At 47.5% G+C, this 17,987-nt stretch overlaps 7 protein-coding genes across 7 annotated transcripts; 4 read left to right on the top strand and 3 right to left on the bottom strand.

Annotated features, from left to right (window-relative positions):
• Positions 1–950: 950 nt before the first annotated feature.
• On the top strand, positions 951–2,307 carry N7483_008075 (t-SNARE syntaxin TLG2; the record flags this gene model as incomplete). The annotated part of the gene is made up of 4 exons (XM_057091512.1): positions 951–973; positions 1,064–1,584; positions 1,642–1,985; positions 2,059–2,307. 4 exons carry the CDS (start codon positions 951–953, stop codon positions 2,305–2,307), a joined length of 1,137 nt encoding a protein of 378 aa, XP_056946253.1.
• Positions 2,308–2,597: 290 nt separating this feature from the next.
• On the bottom strand, positions 2,598–4,073 carry N7483_008074 (CTD-interacting domain-containing protein; the record flags this gene model as incomplete). Its single annotated transcript, XM_057091511.1, has 5 exons — positions 2,598–3,448; positions 3,518–3,659; positions 3,713–3,771; positions 3,825–3,916; positions 3,976–4,073. 5 exons carry the CDS (start codon positions 4,071–4,073, stop codon positions 2,598–2,600), a joined length of 1,242 nt encoding a protein of 413 aa, XP_056946252.1.
• A 217-nt stretch (positions 4,074–4,290) lies between these two features.
• On the top strand, positions 4,291–5,459 carry N7483_008073 (clathrin light chain CLC1; the record flags this gene model as incomplete). The annotated part of the gene is made up of 4 exons (XM_057091510.1): positions 4,291–4,564; positions 4,624–4,859; positions 4,920–5,017; positions 5,108–5,459. Coding segments are annotated over 4 exons (960 nt in total), but the record flags the coding sequence as incomplete, so codon positions are not given.
• A 440-nt stretch (positions 5,460–5,899) lies between these two features.
• N7483_008072 (Hsp90 co-chaperone CDC37) lies at positions 5,900–7,406 on the bottom strand (the record flags this gene model as incomplete). The annotated part of the gene is made up of 2 exons (XM_057091509.1): positions 5,900–6,395; positions 6,448–7,406. The coding sequence occupies 2 exons, from the start codon at positions 7,404–7,406 to the stop codon at positions 5,900–5,902; spliced, it is 1,455 nt and encodes a 484-aa protein (XP_056946250.1).
• A 437-nt stretch (positions 7,407–7,843) lies between these two features.
• On the top strand, positions 7,844–10,322 carry mdr2 (ATP-binding cassette permease mdr2; the record flags this gene model as incomplete). Its single annotated transcript, XM_057091508.1, has 3 exons — positions 7,844–9,082; positions 9,140–9,775; positions 9,828–10,322. 3 exons carry the CDS (start codon positions 7,844–7,846, stop codon positions 10,320–10,322), a joined length of 2,370 nt encoding a protein of 789 aa, XP_056946249.1.
• A 1,582-nt stretch (positions 10,323–11,904) lies between these two features.
• N7483_008070 (cytochrome P450) lies at positions 11,905–13,668 on the top strand (the record flags this gene model as incomplete). The annotated part of the gene is made up of 4 exons (XM_057091507.1): positions 11,905–11,970; positions 12,050–13,165; positions 13,247–13,422; positions 13,485–13,668. The coding sequence occupies 4 exons, from the start codon at positions 11,905–11,907 to the stop codon at positions 13,666–13,668; spliced, it is 1,542 nt and encodes a 513-aa protein (XP_056946248.1).
• A 702-nt stretch (positions 13,669–14,370) lies between these two features.
• On the bottom strand, positions 14,371–16,439 carry N7483_008069 (uncharacterized protein; the record flags this gene model as incomplete). Its single annotated transcript, XM_057091506.1, has 4 exons — positions 14,371–14,836; positions 14,892–15,190; positions 15,241–15,743; positions 15,764–16,439. The coding sequence occupies 4 exons, from the start codon at positions 16,437–16,439 to the stop codon at positions 14,371–14,373; spliced, it is 1,944 nt and encodes a 647-aa protein (XP_056946247.1).
• Between the last annotated feature and the right edge of the window lie 1,548 nt (positions 16,440–17,987).

Here is a 17,987-nt window from a genome sequence, read left to right as displayed (position 1 = left end):
AAGTGCTGAAGAAGAAGAAAGGTGAAAGAGACCACTAACGTCCCAGTTTTCAAGTTAGACTTGATCTTTTCTTGCTAGTACTGGACACTATTGATGTGGAAATCCAGGCGTTCAAGTTATGGGGAAACACGAAGGGAGGAGCTTCCGAGGTTGAACTTGAAGCTCTACCTATATATATGGCCGAGGAGCTATTCAGATAGTGCAGGTCACGGTGATTCGGATTCGAGTTTACGTCTACATGGATTGATGACTCCAACTTGAAGGTTGGGGACCAACACGCTGGCATTTTCGTTTCAAGCAAACAGATGCGCATACCCAGGTATGTACCTCAGGCTCTTGTAGCTTGAACACATAAATTTTTTTGAATTGTCGAATGGTGTCTGGAGCAGTGTCAGACAAAGAAATTGATAGCCACTAGATGGTAGTACTATATATGTAGTAGTAGTAGTAGTAATATTATAGCAGCAGCCCATGTGCAGGTACTATTTACCTGCCTCACTTAGTAGTACTAGTAGGTGCCACTAGCACTGATAGGTAGAATATATAGTAGTAGCAGTGTAAATTCAAATTCAAGTTGAACATTGGCTCCGCGCACCAGGTGCATGTGCAGTAGTAGTATCAAGTTTCATTCTAGTCAAAGAATCAACAGGATGCGTATCTAGATTGCTACAGTTCTCTAAATAAGCTTGAAACCAACATGCCTGTGCTCCATAGAATCTATAATGTGGAGAGCACATGTGGGGATGGGTGTGTTATAAATAACCACTTAGTCATCAACGGGGAGTCATCCATCTGGTTTAAACCGGCAACGGGACTACTTCCATACACCTGACAGAGACCGAGGTAATTCCAACTTGAACAACTCAAAGCACCTCCAGACAGATCATGAACCTCGCATCCAACACCCAAACTCCCTAAATCCGAAATATCATCCCTCCGACCCAGCCACAATGTGGCGGGATCGTACCAACCTGTACGTATCTCCCCAAACATTCGAACCACTACGTCAACTCCCTCGAAATGCAGACGCAGCTCCAAACTAACAAGACCAACCTCCAACCAGCTACATATCCTACCGCCAATCCTTCGCTCACCACCCCTCAAAAAAACCACGATTCACAGCCCCAAATGGCTTCGACTCACCAACCCAACCAGAAGAAAGCCGCCGCCTAATCTCGGACGGCTTCGAGGAAGATGGGGACATGGTCATCGAAATGGACCTACTCCCTCCACGCTGGGTAGATGTTCAAGAAGAAGTCTCCGAACATCTGAGCGAGATCGCGCAAAAATCAGCTCAGCTAGATAAGCTACACCAGAAACACCTGTTACCTGGATTCGGTGACGAGGATCTTCGAAGACAGGATGAGGGGGTGATTGAGCGGTTGACGCAGGAGATTACGCGCAGCTTTCATGATTGTCAGCGGGCGATTAAGAGGATCGAGTTGATGGTGCTAGAATCGAAGGAGCAAGGCGGCGTGACGAGTGGGGAGGAGACTATGGCGAAGAATATTCAGATTTCGTTAGCGGCGAGGGTGCAAGAAGCCAGCGCAAGGTTTCGAAAGAAGCAAAGCACATATTTGAGAAGTAAGTTGAGGTTTCAAGTTTCTTGAGAGGTATATCGAGCTGATCGCGTGAGTACAGAATTACGGGATATAGAGGGGTTTGCGACGCCATTCGACCGGGCGCCTACACCTGTTCCGAATCCCTATACCGACCCCTCTTTGATGGAGTCCGATGCGGATAAGTCATTCTCGCAGACTATGTTGATGCAGACCCAGCAACGGGCCACGGGCCAGAACGATGCTGCTATTGCGCAGCGGGAACGCGAGATCAATGATATTGCAAAGGGAATTATTGAGCTTTCGGATATCTTCCGCGAATTACAGACTATGGTGATTGATCAAGGAACCATGCTCGATCGTATTGATTACAATGTTGAGAGGATGGGGACCGAGGTTAAGGCCGCGGAGAAGGAACTCAAGGTGGTATGTTACTATGTCCCTAGAGCTTCCCATAGCTTGACCATTCTCGAGTGAGCACCTGCTAATCAATCCATAGGCTACAAATTACCAACGCCGAAGCACCAAACGCATGATCATGCTCCTCTTGGCCCTCGTGGTTATAGGATTGATCATTATTTTGGTCGTGAAGCCGAAGAACCATGGCTCGTCATCCCCAGCCCCAACTCCACTTGCCGATGAATCCTCGAATAATATCCGATCCGTGATAGCAGTCAAGCGACCAAGAAGACCTCTCTCAAGTCGATTTGGTCGCGATCGTTGGACGGATCCTGACATATTACGATAACGGACTGTATTCCTGTGCAAATAGTTCCAATTAGCGAGAAACTTGAATAGTTTTTAGATAATATACCAGTCGGCATTTAGCGAGCTCGGTGTAATAATGAAGATCAATTATTAAAACATCGACTGAACATTAATTGGACATTAATTGAACTGAACTATCAATTGGTATTCGCGTACGCTTGAGATAGATCCCTCAGAGAAGGATGACAACAGATGGATGAGTACATATCACAGAAGAATCTGGAAAAAAGTAACAGTGAAAATCGGATCGACAGGGTACATCACTGCTTATCACTGCTTTGCTTGCTGGGCGATCAACGCCGCCACGTCTGCATCGAGGTCCCCAGCGGCATACTGAGCATAATCCTCCTCCTCATGCGCCACTTTGCGCCTCTTGGACCCATTTGCACCGAAATCAAAATCATTGCCACCGCCAGGAGACAGGTCGTCAGGGAATGCGAGTCCGTTATCCGGCTGTGTGATATCAGGAATGACTAAACCCTGAGGAATTGGCTCTTCCTGGTCGTCAGTGAAAGGGCCATGGCTAGTTTTCTGCTGCTGAGGCTGTGGCTCCGGCTTGGGAGAGCCCACGGGAGTAATGGATTCCACAGGGGGGGGAGTCAAGGCTTCTGCCTCAGGACGGTCAAACTCTCCTCCCTCGGCGAATTCATGGGAAGGAGAGTGGTCCTCAGTCATGTTTTGCATAATCGCATCCTCAACGTCACGCTTCTCGTTATCGGTCTGGACCCTCTTCTCTGTGAGCCGTTCAGCAACGGATATCTCTTTTGCTTGTTCAGATCGGTGCATTCCAAGAATCTTTTCAAGTCCATCAATCATATCCTGTCGTGATTTGATAAGTTCGGCCATAACGCTCTCTGCGGCAACAAGTGATTTCCGAAGCTGGCTCAGACGAGCCGCACGCACAGGAGGGGCGGGCTGTGGCTCTTTTGTATCATGCATTTTGTCATACTCGGATGTCGCTTTAGCACTCGATGAATTGGCGGCGATAGTAGCTTTATTAACGGCAACTTGAAGGGGTACAAGAGGTTGGAGTTCAGATGGAGTAGAGCCGGATGATGAGTCGCGAAAGAGGGAGCCACCGAGAGACTGTTTCTTGGTGGTTGATCGAGTCTTGTCAATTTCTAGAGGCAAATCGTGAGGTTAGAAAGGTGTGCGCAAAATGCCGTGTAGATTGACTAAGATTAGCTTACCGTTCACGCGAGCGTCCACCGCATCCAGAATAGGACCCTCGAATACATTGCGCTGTCTCCATACTTCCACAACCCGACGAAGCTTTTGCTGAATATCATTTGATGAGCCCTTGTATGCTGTAGCGGTAGCCTCGGCGATAATCTAGATCCTGGTTAGCTCGGAAGTGCGCATTGAACTGGGGGATTATGACTGACTGGTGCGAATGCGATCAGAAATTCTTCTCTACCACGGGCCTTGGATTGTTGGGAGACCTCTAAGAATAATTAGTGACGTGGGTGACAATCTAGTGGTAGAATCATGTCGTACCATTGGCTAAGTAAACAAGGTTGAGGCGTTTGAGAGGAGGAGCGTCGCGGATCTTTTGAAGCCAAATCTGAGCGGTTCGATCGGCGTGTCGCCTGTATTTATATCGTTTGCTTAGCATGTTTACTCGAAAGAGTGAGAGCTGTTCGCGTACCTGTGAAACATAACCCATTGCGCGACAGTGACAATGCTTTCCTGTGTCTCATTCAAGGCAGACAGCTTAGCTTTAACAGCATCATCTGTGTACGCCATAGCTGCGACTTATGCAGTAGACACCTTAAGTACAAAACAGAATCGGAGAAGGGTGCGGATGTGGGGAGGCGAGTCGCAACTGAAACAAATTCACGATAACACGGTAACCGGGAGCAACGCGGAGCAACTGGGGAGTGACTGAACGCGTGAGTGTAAAGAATTCAATGCAATCAATCGAAGGATAGAATTAAAGAGCAATGAGTGTAATTCACACAGTTGTGTACTGCAACCTAAAGTAAGAGAACGAAGTAAAGCTGCCTCGATTGCGGAACCCAAGCTTGTTGACCGCCTTGACCGCCCTGGAGTGTGGGTGTGTACGGGGCTCCGCTCGCCGGCAACCTGTCAACTTACCTACTTCAAGCTCTCGCCTTTGCTTCAACTCTCATCGCCTTTCTCTTTTATTACTTCCTCTTTTTCTCAAAGGCTCTACACAAAAGCATCTACACACAACATGGCCGACCGTTTCCCCTCCCTGGAGGACTTCTCTGAGGGTATGTGCCACCGGGCAACTGCATCCGTCTACTCCGTGCTAACACAATAGGGATTATAGGTCAGACCGAGGTTGTTGACACTCACACCGGTGGCGACGATGACTTTCTCGCCCGCGAGCGCGCTGCTCTCGGTGAAGACGCCGACCAATTCGCAACCGCTCACGACCATGTTGCAGCCAACGAGGGCGGACACGGAGACGATGACCTACTAGGTGGTGATGACGGAACCCCCGCAGAGGAAATTGGACAGTTTGAGTCTGCATTCCCCTCAGTAGATGTGGATACACAAAATGAGGTATGGTGAACAAGCGGCTATGGGATGTGGAGTTGGAATTGCGCTAATAATGTTATCCAGCGAGTCGCCCCCGGTGGTACGATCACTGGCTCTGGTTCTCCCTTCCCTTCTACTGGTTACTCAAACACTCAGCCCCAGGACGAGGGCGATGCTGTTCGGTAAGTTGAATTGCACCTATGAGATGGACGGGGGCAAGCGCATGACGTCGCATGTATCCTTTACTAATCATGGTCATTATACCTATATAGTGAATGGCGTGAGAAGCGCGACTCTGAGATTGCCCGCCGTGCCGAGGTCTCAAACGAGAAGAAGGAAGCCACCGTGAACAAGGCCCGTGAGGACATCGACGACTTCTACGTTTCCTACAACAACAAGGCGGACAAGCACCGTGCCCAGACCAAGGCTGAGGCTGAGCAATTCCTTGCCAGTCGTGAAGACACCTCCGCCGGTGGTACTAGCTGGGAGCGTATCGCCAAGTTGGTTGATGTTTCTGGTAAGGGCAACACTGGTGGTGCGAGCGGCTCCGGTAAGGAGCGCTTCCGTGAGCTGTTGATCGACTTGCGGAAAGATCAAGAGGCTCCGGGCGCTAGCGGGATCTAGGTCACTTCTCTTTTCTTTTATTCTTTTTTTTACTGTTCACCGAGAGGGAGGCCCCGGGTACAGGAGTTGCAGGAAAATCGCTCTGTTATGATGGGTGATTGCAAGTATTCGGTTCTCATAGTGCCCTTAGCTTTCAATCTAAGGACATTGTGTTGAATCGCCATTCTAGAAGTGTTTTATGCCCCATTTTTTTTATTTTCTTTTATCTCCATGCAGCGATGTCTTCAGGGGGGTTTGTGTAATTTAAGTCTTTCAGATTGATGCATCGTTAATACCAAGGATTTTCTCTTATGATGGATTTATGTATACTAGGAGGACATGGTAGGATATTGTTTTTTTTCTTAGCATGAAATACTTCTTAGTGAGTGTTTAAATAAAAAATAATACATTCATGTGTGTCATAGAGGAAATTCAATTCCGCTCAAATGTCGCTTTTCAGTTCAATCCAGTTCAGTGATATCACCACCAGGCTCACCAATCTCTTCCACCTGCTTTCCTTCAGCCTCAAGCTCAGCCAGCTTCTGCTTGCCTTCCTCTGTGGTGCCATCAATGATACCCTCCTCGAGACTGAGCATGCCGCTTTCACCGAGCTTTTCAACAACAACCTCCGCCTCTTCCACGGACAGCTTACCAAGAACCTTGTTCACCTCGTCAAGAGACTCGGAAGCCAGTGCCTTCTGTAGATCCTCAGAGAAGGACTCAAAAATCTTACGAGCCTCGATCTCAATTGGCTCCTGGCTGTTTGGTTGGGGAAGATTGATGGTGATTTTGGTGTTCGGGTCAACTGCATGGAGCTGGATCTGCTCGACACCAGCGGGATCATTCGAAGCGGAGCTATCCTTGCTCAACTCTACCGCGCGGGACTTGATACGGTGATAGGTCTCATTCACATCATTAGCAAACAAAGCTGATGCACGGTGGTCCTTGTTTGTGATGCTATTGATTTGTTAGTTGACTACTAGCAACTTTATATAGGATCGAAACCTACCGGCTGAAGAACAGCTTGATACCATCCGGGCCCAAAGATCGGCAATATTGCAGGAGAAGACCCTGATGCACACATTGGCGGGCATAGTCATCTTGACCCTTAATTTGGGAGTTGAATGCCTCAACGAGCAAGCCATCTGTCTCTTTCTCGGCAATAATCTCAGGATGCGCGCCAATGAATTGCAAGTATGCGGAATAGTCGTTGGGTCGGAGACGGGCAAACTGCTTGCCAAGGGCACTAATTTCGACATCGGCGGGATCATCGCCGTCGTCATTCTCAGCTGTGCTGCTTGAGGGCTGACTTCCCACACCAGGGTTCAACAACTCCACCGATGATTCCTTAGCTGCAGACTCCTTGGACTTCTCAGCTGCCTTGGCTACATGTGATGTGTTGAAACCCTCATGCAATTGGTCGCTGGTGATCTTGCTTTTCTCTTCCTTCTCCAACTGGGCGAGCTTTGTCAATAATTCCTTCTGCAGGTCCTGGACCTTGCCCTTGTGACTCTCAACCCCCTCGATGTATGCCTGGAACACATTCTCTGGCTTTGAGTCTACAAACTCCTTCTTCACCTGGTCGACCAAGGAACTCATCATCTGCGAGTACTTAGGCTGCTCCTTTTCATGTGTATGGACACCCTCAGGTGGTGGCGGGGCTTGATCATCGGCGGGGTTGCTGGCAAACTCCATAATGGTCTGGAAGATGGGCTGTTCAGGGGAGGAGGAGGAATCTTCATGTTGCTTGAGGGTTGCAAGAAGTCGATCAATGCGCAAAAGAAGTCCATCGTTGATAATGCGCTCGTACTTCAAGGTCTTGATCTCGAGGCGGCGCTGTTCTCGTTGCTGATGAATCTGAGCCTGCTTGGCACGAATGAAGGACTTCTTGTCGACATTAGGATGAACCTCAATATCGGAATCATCCGACAGCTCAAGGGCATCCCATTTGCTGTAGTCAAGCACCATCTTGGGTGATACGCGAAATTGTCGCTGAGGGCGGGGTATGGAATGCAGTGGATAGATACGAAGTACTCCAAAGGACGAATCTTGGATGGAGTCAAATCGATATCAAAGATATTCACAGTCTCTGTGCTAAAGATGAATATCCAAACGACCTTACAGAGACAATGAAGTAAAGCAAGAAGGTGACTGGAAGATCAAAACATCCAAAGCTCTCTATCAGCTTCGACGGGCGGTGTGGTTCTGCCAGACAGGCTGCCGACAATCGGGGATCCCGCGACTGCATCTCCACATGCTTTCACTCAATGCTCTGAATGGTCATGAACAACTCGCTATACATCTATGTCTGAATCCATGAATACATAGATAATGGCCTGTCCTGTTCTTTTTCAGTGACCATAATCCTGAGCTTCTATCAAGGCTTGTGACACTGAATTTCCACCATGCGCGGTGTCCAGCTTCCTACCTTCGGCCTGGGCGTCAGCCCTCGGTCAGTTTTAAAGCCACGGGGAACTGGGTTTGGAGACCGCCTGCTCCAGTCAATTCGCCCATCTACTCATCATACTGCGATTAAGTCTCCTTTCCAACACCATTCTACCTCTTTCCGACCTCTTTGCGCTAGATCCGGTACTACTTTCCGCCTGCCCGAGATCCCTCGCTCAACTTACCGAAATGGCTTCAACAATACCCCCTCTACACCTCGCATTATTTCGCAGACTCGACTGATCTCCTCTACTACTCGTCTCCTGCAAGGAAAACCGGTTGCGCCTTCCAATTCCACCAATGATCCGACCCGTTCTGTTCCGGAAAAGGATGAAGATGCGGAAAAAGGATTTGAATTGACGGAACGAGCTGCACAAGCTGCGCAGATCAACCTGAGTGCTCGACTGTCTAAAGAGGGTTCTGGCAAGAAATCCGGCTTTGGTGAAATTTGGCGACTTCTAAAGGTTGCCCGGCCCGAAGCTAAGAAGCTTACATTCGCATTCTTCTTCTTGCTCATCTCCTCTTCAATCACCATGGCAGTCCCGCTTTCCGTTGGTAAACTCATGGATGCTGCCACAAAGGGCGTGGGAGAGGATGGCACAGGCGAGTTGGTTTTCGGTTTGAGTCAGACAATGTTCTACAGCATTTTTGCGGGTGTAGTGGTTGTCGGCGCGGCTGCCAACTATGGCCGTATCATCATCCTCCGTATCGTCGGTGAGCGCACCGTAGCTCGGTTGCGCTCTAACCTTTTCCGTCAAACTCTCATCCAAGATGCTGAATTTTTTGACGCGAACCGTGTGGGTGACCTGATTTCCCGGCTCGGCTCTGACACAATTATTGTTGGTAAAAGTATCACCCAGAATTTGTCCGATGGACTTCGTGCGGGTATTAGCGGTGTAGCTGGTTTCAGTCTGATGGCATATACCAGCTTCAAATTGTCCGGCATCCTATTCTTGCTTCTTCCTCCAATCGGCTTGGGTGCCTTGATCTACGGAAGAGCTGTCAGGAACCTTAGTCGCCAAATGCAGAAGAACCTGGGATCGTTGACCAAGATCGCCGAGGAACGCCTGGGTAATATTAAAACCAGTCAGTCTTTCGCAGGCGAAGTTACTGAGGTCAATCGATACAACATACAAGTGCGCAAGATCTTCGCAACCGGCATGAAAGAATCTCTGGCTACCGCGGCTTTCTATAGCTCGGTAAGTGCTTTATTACTCTAAATTACCCGTCGACTTTTTGACTTACTTCTGTGTTAGACCGGATTCTTGGGAAATATGTCAATTCTGGCCCTTCTTTATATTGGAGGTAGTATGGTCCAATCTGGAGGGATCACTATTGGAGAATTGACATCTTTCTTGATGTACACGGCTTATGCCGGAACCAGCATGCTCGGTCTCTCGAGTTTCTACTCAGAGCTTATGAAGGGTGCCGGTGCCGCCAGTCGACTGTTTGAATTGCAGGATCGTCACCCAACCATTCACCCAACCAAGGGTCTTCGTGTTGAATCTGCACGTGGTCCTATTCGGTTCGAGAACGTCAGCTTCAGCTATCCAACCCGTCCTGCAGTGCCAATCTTCAACAACCTGGACTTTGAGATCCCTCAAGGAACTAATGTTGCTATTGTCGGTCCATCTGGGGGTGGCAAGTCTACAATCGCCTCCATCTTGCTTCGATTCTACAACCCCACTGCTGGTCGGGTGTTGATCAATGGCCAAGAAATCAGCCAAATGAATGCCAAATCTCTTCGCCGAAAGATTGGAATCGTCTCGCAAGAGCCTGTCCTCTTCTCCGGTACTATCGCTGAGAACATTGCATACGGTGTCCCTCATGCAAGCCGTTCTGAGATTATTTCTGCTGCACGCAAGGCAAACTGTCAATTCATCAGCGACTTCGTAAGTAATCACTGGAATCTCTTTATTATCATCAGTAACTAACCTGACTTAGCCCGATGGCCTGGATACACACGTTGGAGCTCGCGGTGCGCAGCTATCCGGTGGACAGAAGCAGCGCATTGCCATTGCACGTGCGCTTATCAAGGACCCCGATATTCTCATTCTCGACGAGGCTACCTCAGCCCTTGATGCCGAATCCGAGACTCTCGTTAACAGTGCCCTGACTGCTTTGCTACGTGGAAACAACACTACGATCAGCATTGCCCACCGTCTTTCCACCATTAAGCGTTCTGACACAATTATTGTCCTCGGTCCTGATGGCACTGTTGCTGAGCAAGGCTCTTACGAGGATCTCAGCACCCGACCCGATGGAGCCTTCACTAAGCTCATGGAATGGCAGATTACTGGCGGTGACGCGCCTCAGGCTCAAAAGCTGGCTGGGCCAGATAGACTCTGGGACCTGCAGAAGGAGGCCGATGCCGAGGCCGAGTCAGAGCTGGTAGAGGAACAAGAGGCTACTACTGAAGAGCCTAACAAAAAGGAGTAAGCATGTCTCTCTAATTTTGCATGATCACATACTACACATGTGCATGGGGAGGTTTATTTGTGAGGACTTTGTCTACACTCTGTTCTGTGCTGTCTGCACTGTCTACTCTCTTCTCATACAGATTCGTTCTTTTTTTTTCCTTTCCTTTCTCCGGCGATTTGGCGATAGATATTCTACACACTCAACAATGTATAAACAACAGACACATCCGATCAAAGGATGACAGTATATATGATATTTTGTAAACATTGAAGTAATATGGTGAACTCCTCGACCAAGTAGAAAGTAAAGCCTGGCAGTTGTCAATACTGGTTTAGCCCGGCGAACTGCCTAGGTACTAGTACTAGTATCACGCAACAACATTTGAAAGTTTGAATCTGTAGATAGGCCTGAGTCTCGGTCCTCCAAAAACCGCCATTTATCAGAACTCAACTTGAAGTTCGCACTGGCAAAAGATTTCATTCCCATCAGCTCCGAGTCCCGATGTTGAGTTCAAGATGACACTTACCAAAGCTATACAGGAATATCTACCGGTACCTACCCGGTGACGGACTGGGGTATCTGCTATACACTGATAGCTCTCTAAATTGATAATTATTCAAGAATATAGTTGATTTTAACAGATCTATGATAAAATCCAACATGTTGCTCTATGTCAACGTACAAATAAGAGTGGATAGAGTATGTGGGTCTCCATTCAAGAGGCCAATCAGAATGTCCAATTTCTATATCATCCAATCAGCACACACAAACGAAGTAGATATACTCAAGTATGAAAGATAGTGACTATAACTGGACATATCAATCCAAGTAGAGAGAAGAAAGAGGGACACTTGGGGAAATATGGAGAGTCTGAGCTTCTAAGCCATCAAGATTGAGATGAACCTTGGAACTACAGTCAAAAAGTGCCTATACCTGCTCCAGATCCCAGAATTGCTGAACAGCCACTCCAGTCTTTCCGCATAATTGACACCAGAAGCTCTCCCAGTATTACTATCAGGTCTTTTTCTCCATCCGGGTAACTTTATTCCACTCAAGTCTCCCCCTCAAGCTCGCATATACTCGCAAAGAATCCGCTCTCTCGGGAATTGCCAACGCTTGCTACCATCCTGCATCAACCCCCAGGTAATCAACACAGAATAGTCACTAAAGCGGTCAGGCCTCATCGAGAATCTGTATTGTATATGGCTAAATCAAATGAAATTCGAGATCAATTTCCATAAATCGGCAATACTAGTGTCGGAACTTCCCAACTAAGACATCCCTCGGCAGCGAGTCCAAGGGCCAATGTAGATAGCTCCATAGAAAGCGAGGACAGCTGCATACTAAACTCAGAAAGAACTCTCTGTTTATCACAGGGTCACTCTTTTCGTCCTATCTCCTCCTTTACCAGTAGGCAACGGCACCTAGCTGGTATTTCTGCTCTTGAACTTTCCAACCTTCTTCTTTTCTTCTTTTCTATCCACTCATTTTCCATTCTCCATACCCTCACCTCTTGGGAACTGACAACCCCGCCTCTATTTTACATTCAAGTCAAGCTCCCGCCCTTTACTGACAGGTTAAGTAGACTCGCGCTTCAACCATGGATCCAGACGACTCGATTGCGGCTTCGACATTCTGGTCGGCCTTACAGGTCGTCCTCGCGTTGGTAAGTCAGGTCCAAGCTGTCCAGTTTCCCAAATATCTCGTCATAGTCACCATTTCATTATAACTTACATCATTCAAAGCTCATTGGATACACTGTGGCCTGGTGTGCTTACTCTTTGTGGCTGCATCCACTCAGCCGATACCCCGGACCAAAGCTGGCGGCTTGCTTCCCTATCCCTCATCTCTTGTGGGATATCCGCGGTAAGCAGCACTCGACCATCAAGGAACTACACGACAAATATGGAGATGTTGTTCGAATTTCTCCAAACGCCCTGGCTTACCGCGCAGCTGCCGCCTGGCGCGATATCTACGGCCATCGAAAGAAGGGACAGAAGGTTTTCATCAAGGATCCTTCCTTGTACACGACTCTGCCCAATGGTGTCAACGCAATTATCACGGCCAACGAAAAGGAACACCAGCGCATGCGCCGCCTGTTGACTCATGCTTTCTCGAATAAGGCGCTTGGTGAGCAAGAGGGTATCCTTCACACCTATGCTGATATGCTGATCGACAAACTCGGCGAGGTCTTGTGTGAATCTTGCTCTCCTGTGGTTGACTTGACCCGCTGGTTCAACTTTACCACCTTCGATTTAATCGGTGATCTTGCCTTTGGTGAGCCTTTCGACTGTCTGGCAAACACAACATACCACTGGTGGGTGTTGATTATTCTGGACGCCGTGAAGGCAAGTACATATCTGAAGATCTTCTGGTTCTTTCCCTTCCTACTCCCTTTGCTTGCAATCCTGGTTCCCAATCATTTGCTGGAGAAACGAACCGCAAGTTTCAATCTCAGTGTTGAAAAAATGCGCCGTCGTATCAACAGTAAGACCACCAGACCGGATTTCACATCTTACATCCTTAAGCACAGCAATGATGGACGGGGTCTTTCTCAGCCCGAGCTCGATGCCAATGCTGCTGTCTTCGTGCTCGCTGGAAGCGAGACAACCGCCGCTCTTCTATCCGGATGCATCTATTATCTTCTCCGTCACGAGGACAAATACAACCGACTTATTGAGGAAATCCGCTCGGCATTCAACAACCCCTCCGAGATCAACTTGACCGCCATTGCAGAGCTTTCTTACCTGATCGCCGTTCTGACAGAGACGCTTCGTATCTATCCTCCTATCCCAGCTATGCTTCCCCGTATTGTACCCGAGGGTGGAGCAATGATTGACGATAAATATGTTCCTGGGGGTGTAAGTAGCTCATCACCATTCTCCAACTCAAACTTGAGCTCTGGATGATCATAAAATCCTGGAAATACTAACTCGATCTAGGTATCCGTCTCTGTTTCCCTATTCTCTGCTTTCCGCGCTGCAACTCATTTCAAGGATCCCGACTCCTTCATCCCAGAGCGCTGGTTAGAGGGACCCGAGTCAGCCGACTACGTTTTGGATAATCGAGATGCTTTCCACCCGTTTTCATATGGACCTCGCAACTGTCTCGGACAACAGTAAGTCACTCACATCAATTATACATCCATCCTTCAGAGGAAAGCAGCTAACGAAGATGAAGCCTCGCAAATGCCGAAATGCGCCTCATTCTTACGAAGCTCCTGTATCACTACGATTTCAGTCTCGAGGCCGAGTCCGAGGACTGGGTCAAACAGTATTCCTTCTCGCTTTGGTCTCGCCCCGAGTTGATGGTCAAGCTTACTCGTGCTGGTGACTCGGACATGGATGGTGACTCTCGTGGTTAATCTTTCTTTCTTCCAACCCAGGTGGTGATGGTACTCACGTACATACGTTTCGAATCGGCTTCTCGTGAGTACATACGTTTCGAATTGGTTTCTACTTTCGGTGGGACGGTACATGCTTTAGTTGTGATGCTTTGGGGTTTGATGCTACTCAGGTGATGAGGAGAGCTGGACTCAAGGTGGCTTATTGGATATGGATTCTTGATTTTGGTTGATAGACCCGGATTGATATGGACAAAGTTTTTGGGGTCCGCCTTGGGGTTGAAGGGCCAGGTGGATGATGACCCCAGTCTAGTTAGTAGCTTGACGGAAGCCTAATTTCTTTCGTTTCATAGCTAGTTAAAAGTGCTGCGCTTTAGTTTATTTTGTATTTCTATATCCGTGTAACTTTTTACAAATGTAGTCCGTAGTAGGAGGTTAACCTTGGAGACTCAGATGTCTGTGCTGGTGGATATGGGGTAGCCAGGTAGACATGTTCCAATGGACTGAAGCAAGTAAATGGGACGAGAACTTGAAGAGAGTCAAAGAAAACTTGACATTTATTCTGTATGCAGTGTATGTATATTCGACCAAAAAATGCTAAACAACTGCTCCGAGTCCCATGTGGATATCAACTCGAATAAACCAAACTCCGTAAAAATGCATATAATCATCCATTAAAGCGCATAAATGCTAATGAAAGACCTGTGTATTTCAGCACCTAGCTTAGAAAAAGTCCTGCTCAACCAGCCATTGCGAGTCCATGGCATAAGCAACAAGATCAGCCGCACAACACATATCCTCGTCTCCATTTTCCAGGTCAAGAAGATCGAGCACTCTCTCAAGTCTACCCTCAAGTCTCTGCTTGAGTCTCTCAATTCGGGCTTGCTGGTCTTTGCTATGTCTCTTTTTCACAAGAGTACAGGACAGAGTCTCTTTATCCGTCTTGCTCTTCGCTGATTGTTCCTCCATAGCTCTGTTGGGGGAGCAAGGTGCCAGTGCCTGTCTTTGGGATGCTTCTGGCTCAGAGATAGGCTGCGCAGCCTCTTCTTTCCGATTTTTCATAAGGTTCTTCAGAATGAAAAGTAACCAAACCAGATTTGTTCGAGGTGCATAGTCAGCCCAGATTCCAGGGACGTTTGGCGTTTTCTCGGTTTCCAATGGATTTCCAGTATAGACCGTTGCACGCATACTAAATTGACATAGCTGTTAGCACATGTATACCTGTCAGTGATGAACAAACATACTATCTGTAAGTATCTCTGAGTAAGATCTCATCCTCATCCTGACCAATTGCATCGAATATTTGCTTCTTATCCAAATCCGAGGAAGCACTCTCGACTACACCATCCGAGTCATCGGACAGATCAGCCAGTCGTAAATCAGCACGAGAGAGCGAGTAATCAATAATTGTGGTCTCTAGAGCACTGATTCCAAACCCACTGGGCGAGTTTCTTCGCGCAATTTCCATACTGGAAGGAGGATCCATTGACCCATTTGACCTCCCCGACCGAATACAGACATTGCCTAGATGTAGATCTCGGTGCTAAAGAGCCGTCAATATACGAACTTATTCAACCACTGAATAAAACCCACCTCAAAAAGAGCATACTCCTCAGCACGAGCCAAAGCCATGGCAACACCCCAAAAGATATCATAGATCTGAAAAACAGACGACCAAGAAAACTTCTCCAGCTCACATCCAGCATCATCCATTTCCACGATCGCCCAGAGTTGCGTATCGGGAAAAGCCTTCTTATTCGCAGGATCAGGATTCAAACAATCATCCCTAGTCTCCTTGTAATAATCCCAAGCACTCTGAAAGGCATCCGGAAAGCGACCCTGCACCACATGAATCTCTCTAAAGCGCGCAAATCCTGGGATCGGATCGAGATACTTGAGCATCTTGACTTCCGAGGCAATTTCAATAATAGTAGTAAACTTCTTTGATCCGAGGCCTCTCTGCGCACGTAGTGGCACAACCTTAAATACACCGTCTCCGTATGCGGTAAGTTTTGCGAGTTTTGATTTGGATACGGCGGGTCGATTACTCTCTTCACGAAGACGAAGCTTGTACACCTCTCCATATGAACCTTCGGCTAGTTTTTCGACGTCGAACATGGTAGCGGATCGGGAGGCCCAAGTTGAGAATTTTTGGATACTTTGTGAGGCGAGGGAGAGAGTGCTTCGTTGAGGATTGGGCGGACGTAAGTGTTAGCCTTGGGGTCGTGGATAAAACCGGAAGATGTGCGGACTGAGGTTTTCTTTCGTGGGGTCTGGTTTGTAGATGATGTGCATGTGGTATCATTTGTTTCTGAGGATACATCATCTTGTTCCGTTTCTTTTGGCCAGACTCTGACTTCCACCATCTTCTGGTATGTCTTGCTCTTAGTGAAAGCCATTGGTGATTGTGGTTTTGTGGGGGTGTCTAGTCGTTGTGGAGAGGAACGTGGGGTTGATTTCTGAGTTGATTGAGGTCTGGGAGATGAGGGCTGTACTGCTCGGTGATTTGATGATATTGGTTTTGGTGCTGGTTTGGTAGTTTTTGCCTGTTTAACAGAGACTGGTTTCTCCTCAAGCGACACCGCCGCCAATTTGGCTTGGATAGCTTCTACCGTCCCATCCCGCTCCTTGTGCTCATCTGATAGCCTGATTGGGCTCTTGGGATCAAACACTGCGCGCGGGGCAATGTTCTTCTTTTTGCCGTAGACTTTTCGTTGCGCGACCGTCCTTGTGGAGGGTTTCCGGGGTGGTGTCGAGGTCGCGTGACCGAATTGTGAGCTTGATCCGGTCATTATGATGACTCGAGTAACTCGAATTGATCCTAAGTGTTGTGGATCTGTGACAGTGTAGATAGGTTTATGGAAAGTAAAGCCAACTGGGGTGATAGAGTGGATTGAAAGGAGATGGAGTCTATGATGCGCCTGTCCGCAGAGAAGAGAAGCTATTGATGTTTAGCCGGATACGGTTTAGCGTGATGGTTACCCGGGTAAAGCAGTCCACTTAATACTGACCAATCATAGAATGACCTTACACATGTCATCTTGAACTGTGTAGTGATGATCATACATATTAATATAAAATCTCATTTATTAAGATAGAATATAAGGGGAGTGTAATAATATCAGACGAACAGAACAAGTTCAGAATATCAGTACTAGTAAGTATTATTGAGAGAGTTCAGTTGCCACCACAGCAGTGGGTAGTGTGGACTCGGTGGAGTACTATGGAGAGCCCTAGACTGCAACACTTGGACTTCCAAGCTGAACATTGAAAGTCTCCGTTAATTAAAACTCGTCAGGCGATTCCAAAAATGCATTTGCAATTGATTCATCTCAAAAGAGGAACTTATTCATACATAAATATTGTCAGTATGTGATAGAGCAATCAATAATTAAGCAGTTTGGTGTATCACGTGAGCAACATAGCAATGATGAAACTTGAAATATATATGAGAACTTGAAACCACCGAGATCGGACTTAAGGTATATACTATCATACCATTCCAAGGTTGCCACCGAGCAGTGATGAGCTTCAAACTTGAATCAAAGTTCTTGTACGAAAACTTGAACTCAAGCTGAGTATGATTAATATCATGATGATATTACCACACTCAAGAATTCAAAATTACAGTGTGGAACCCTCAAACTTGAAATGTTTTCCTTATCCGGGGAAATTCGCAACCTCTCCGCCATCCCTCGTGCGGAGTATAATCCGGTATACGGCACCTGGAATCACTTCCAGACCATAAGCCCAAGACCTCACGAGCACGGGCTGGACTCCTTACAGGATCGACACCCGGAAGACCCATTTTGGCCCGTGAAAAACTTCGCGTCGCGGGCCGTTTCATTCGATGTCTCTAAGGCCCCTTTCGCCTTTCCCCAGCTCTTGGATAGATGAATGGCCTGGGGTTGGCTAGAAAGCGCCCAGAAAAGAGACTTATGCATCTCATTGTCACTAAGAGGATCGTGAATGGTCCAGTATAGCCCCAAGTGGGAATGCCTTCGGGGCTGGTCGGAAAGAGTGGGCCTGCCTGCACAATCGAGGATGTGACGTACCCGATGCGTTTTCAAGGAAAATTAAAGAAAGATGACATGTAAAGAGTAGAATAGAATAGAAAAAAAAAGTAAATCAAATAATATAGAAATGAGACATTATACTTCGTAGTCTCAGTGTAGTCGATAAGTAAGGTACTAAGTAACTGAAGTATTGAGTACTGACACGCGAGAAAACCTGTGACTTTGGACCCAGGGCTCTGACCTCGGGACCTAGTCCTTTTTTCCTTTTTTTCTTTCTCCTGAAATTCGCCATCCACATCCCCTGCTAACAGGGCTAATAATATT

The sequence above is a fragment of the Penicillium malachiteum genome, assembly GCF_028827825.1.
Source record: "Penicillium malachiteum strain IBT 17515 chromosome Unknown utg000003l:1.0-4950554.0:1.0-4952489.0, whole genome shotgun sequence".
Lineage (NCBI taxonomy): Eukaryota > Fungi > Ascomycota > Eurotiomycetes > Eurotiales > Aspergillaceae > Penicillium > Penicillium malachiteum.
This window is presented reverse-complemented; position numbering and strand designations above follow the sequence as displayed.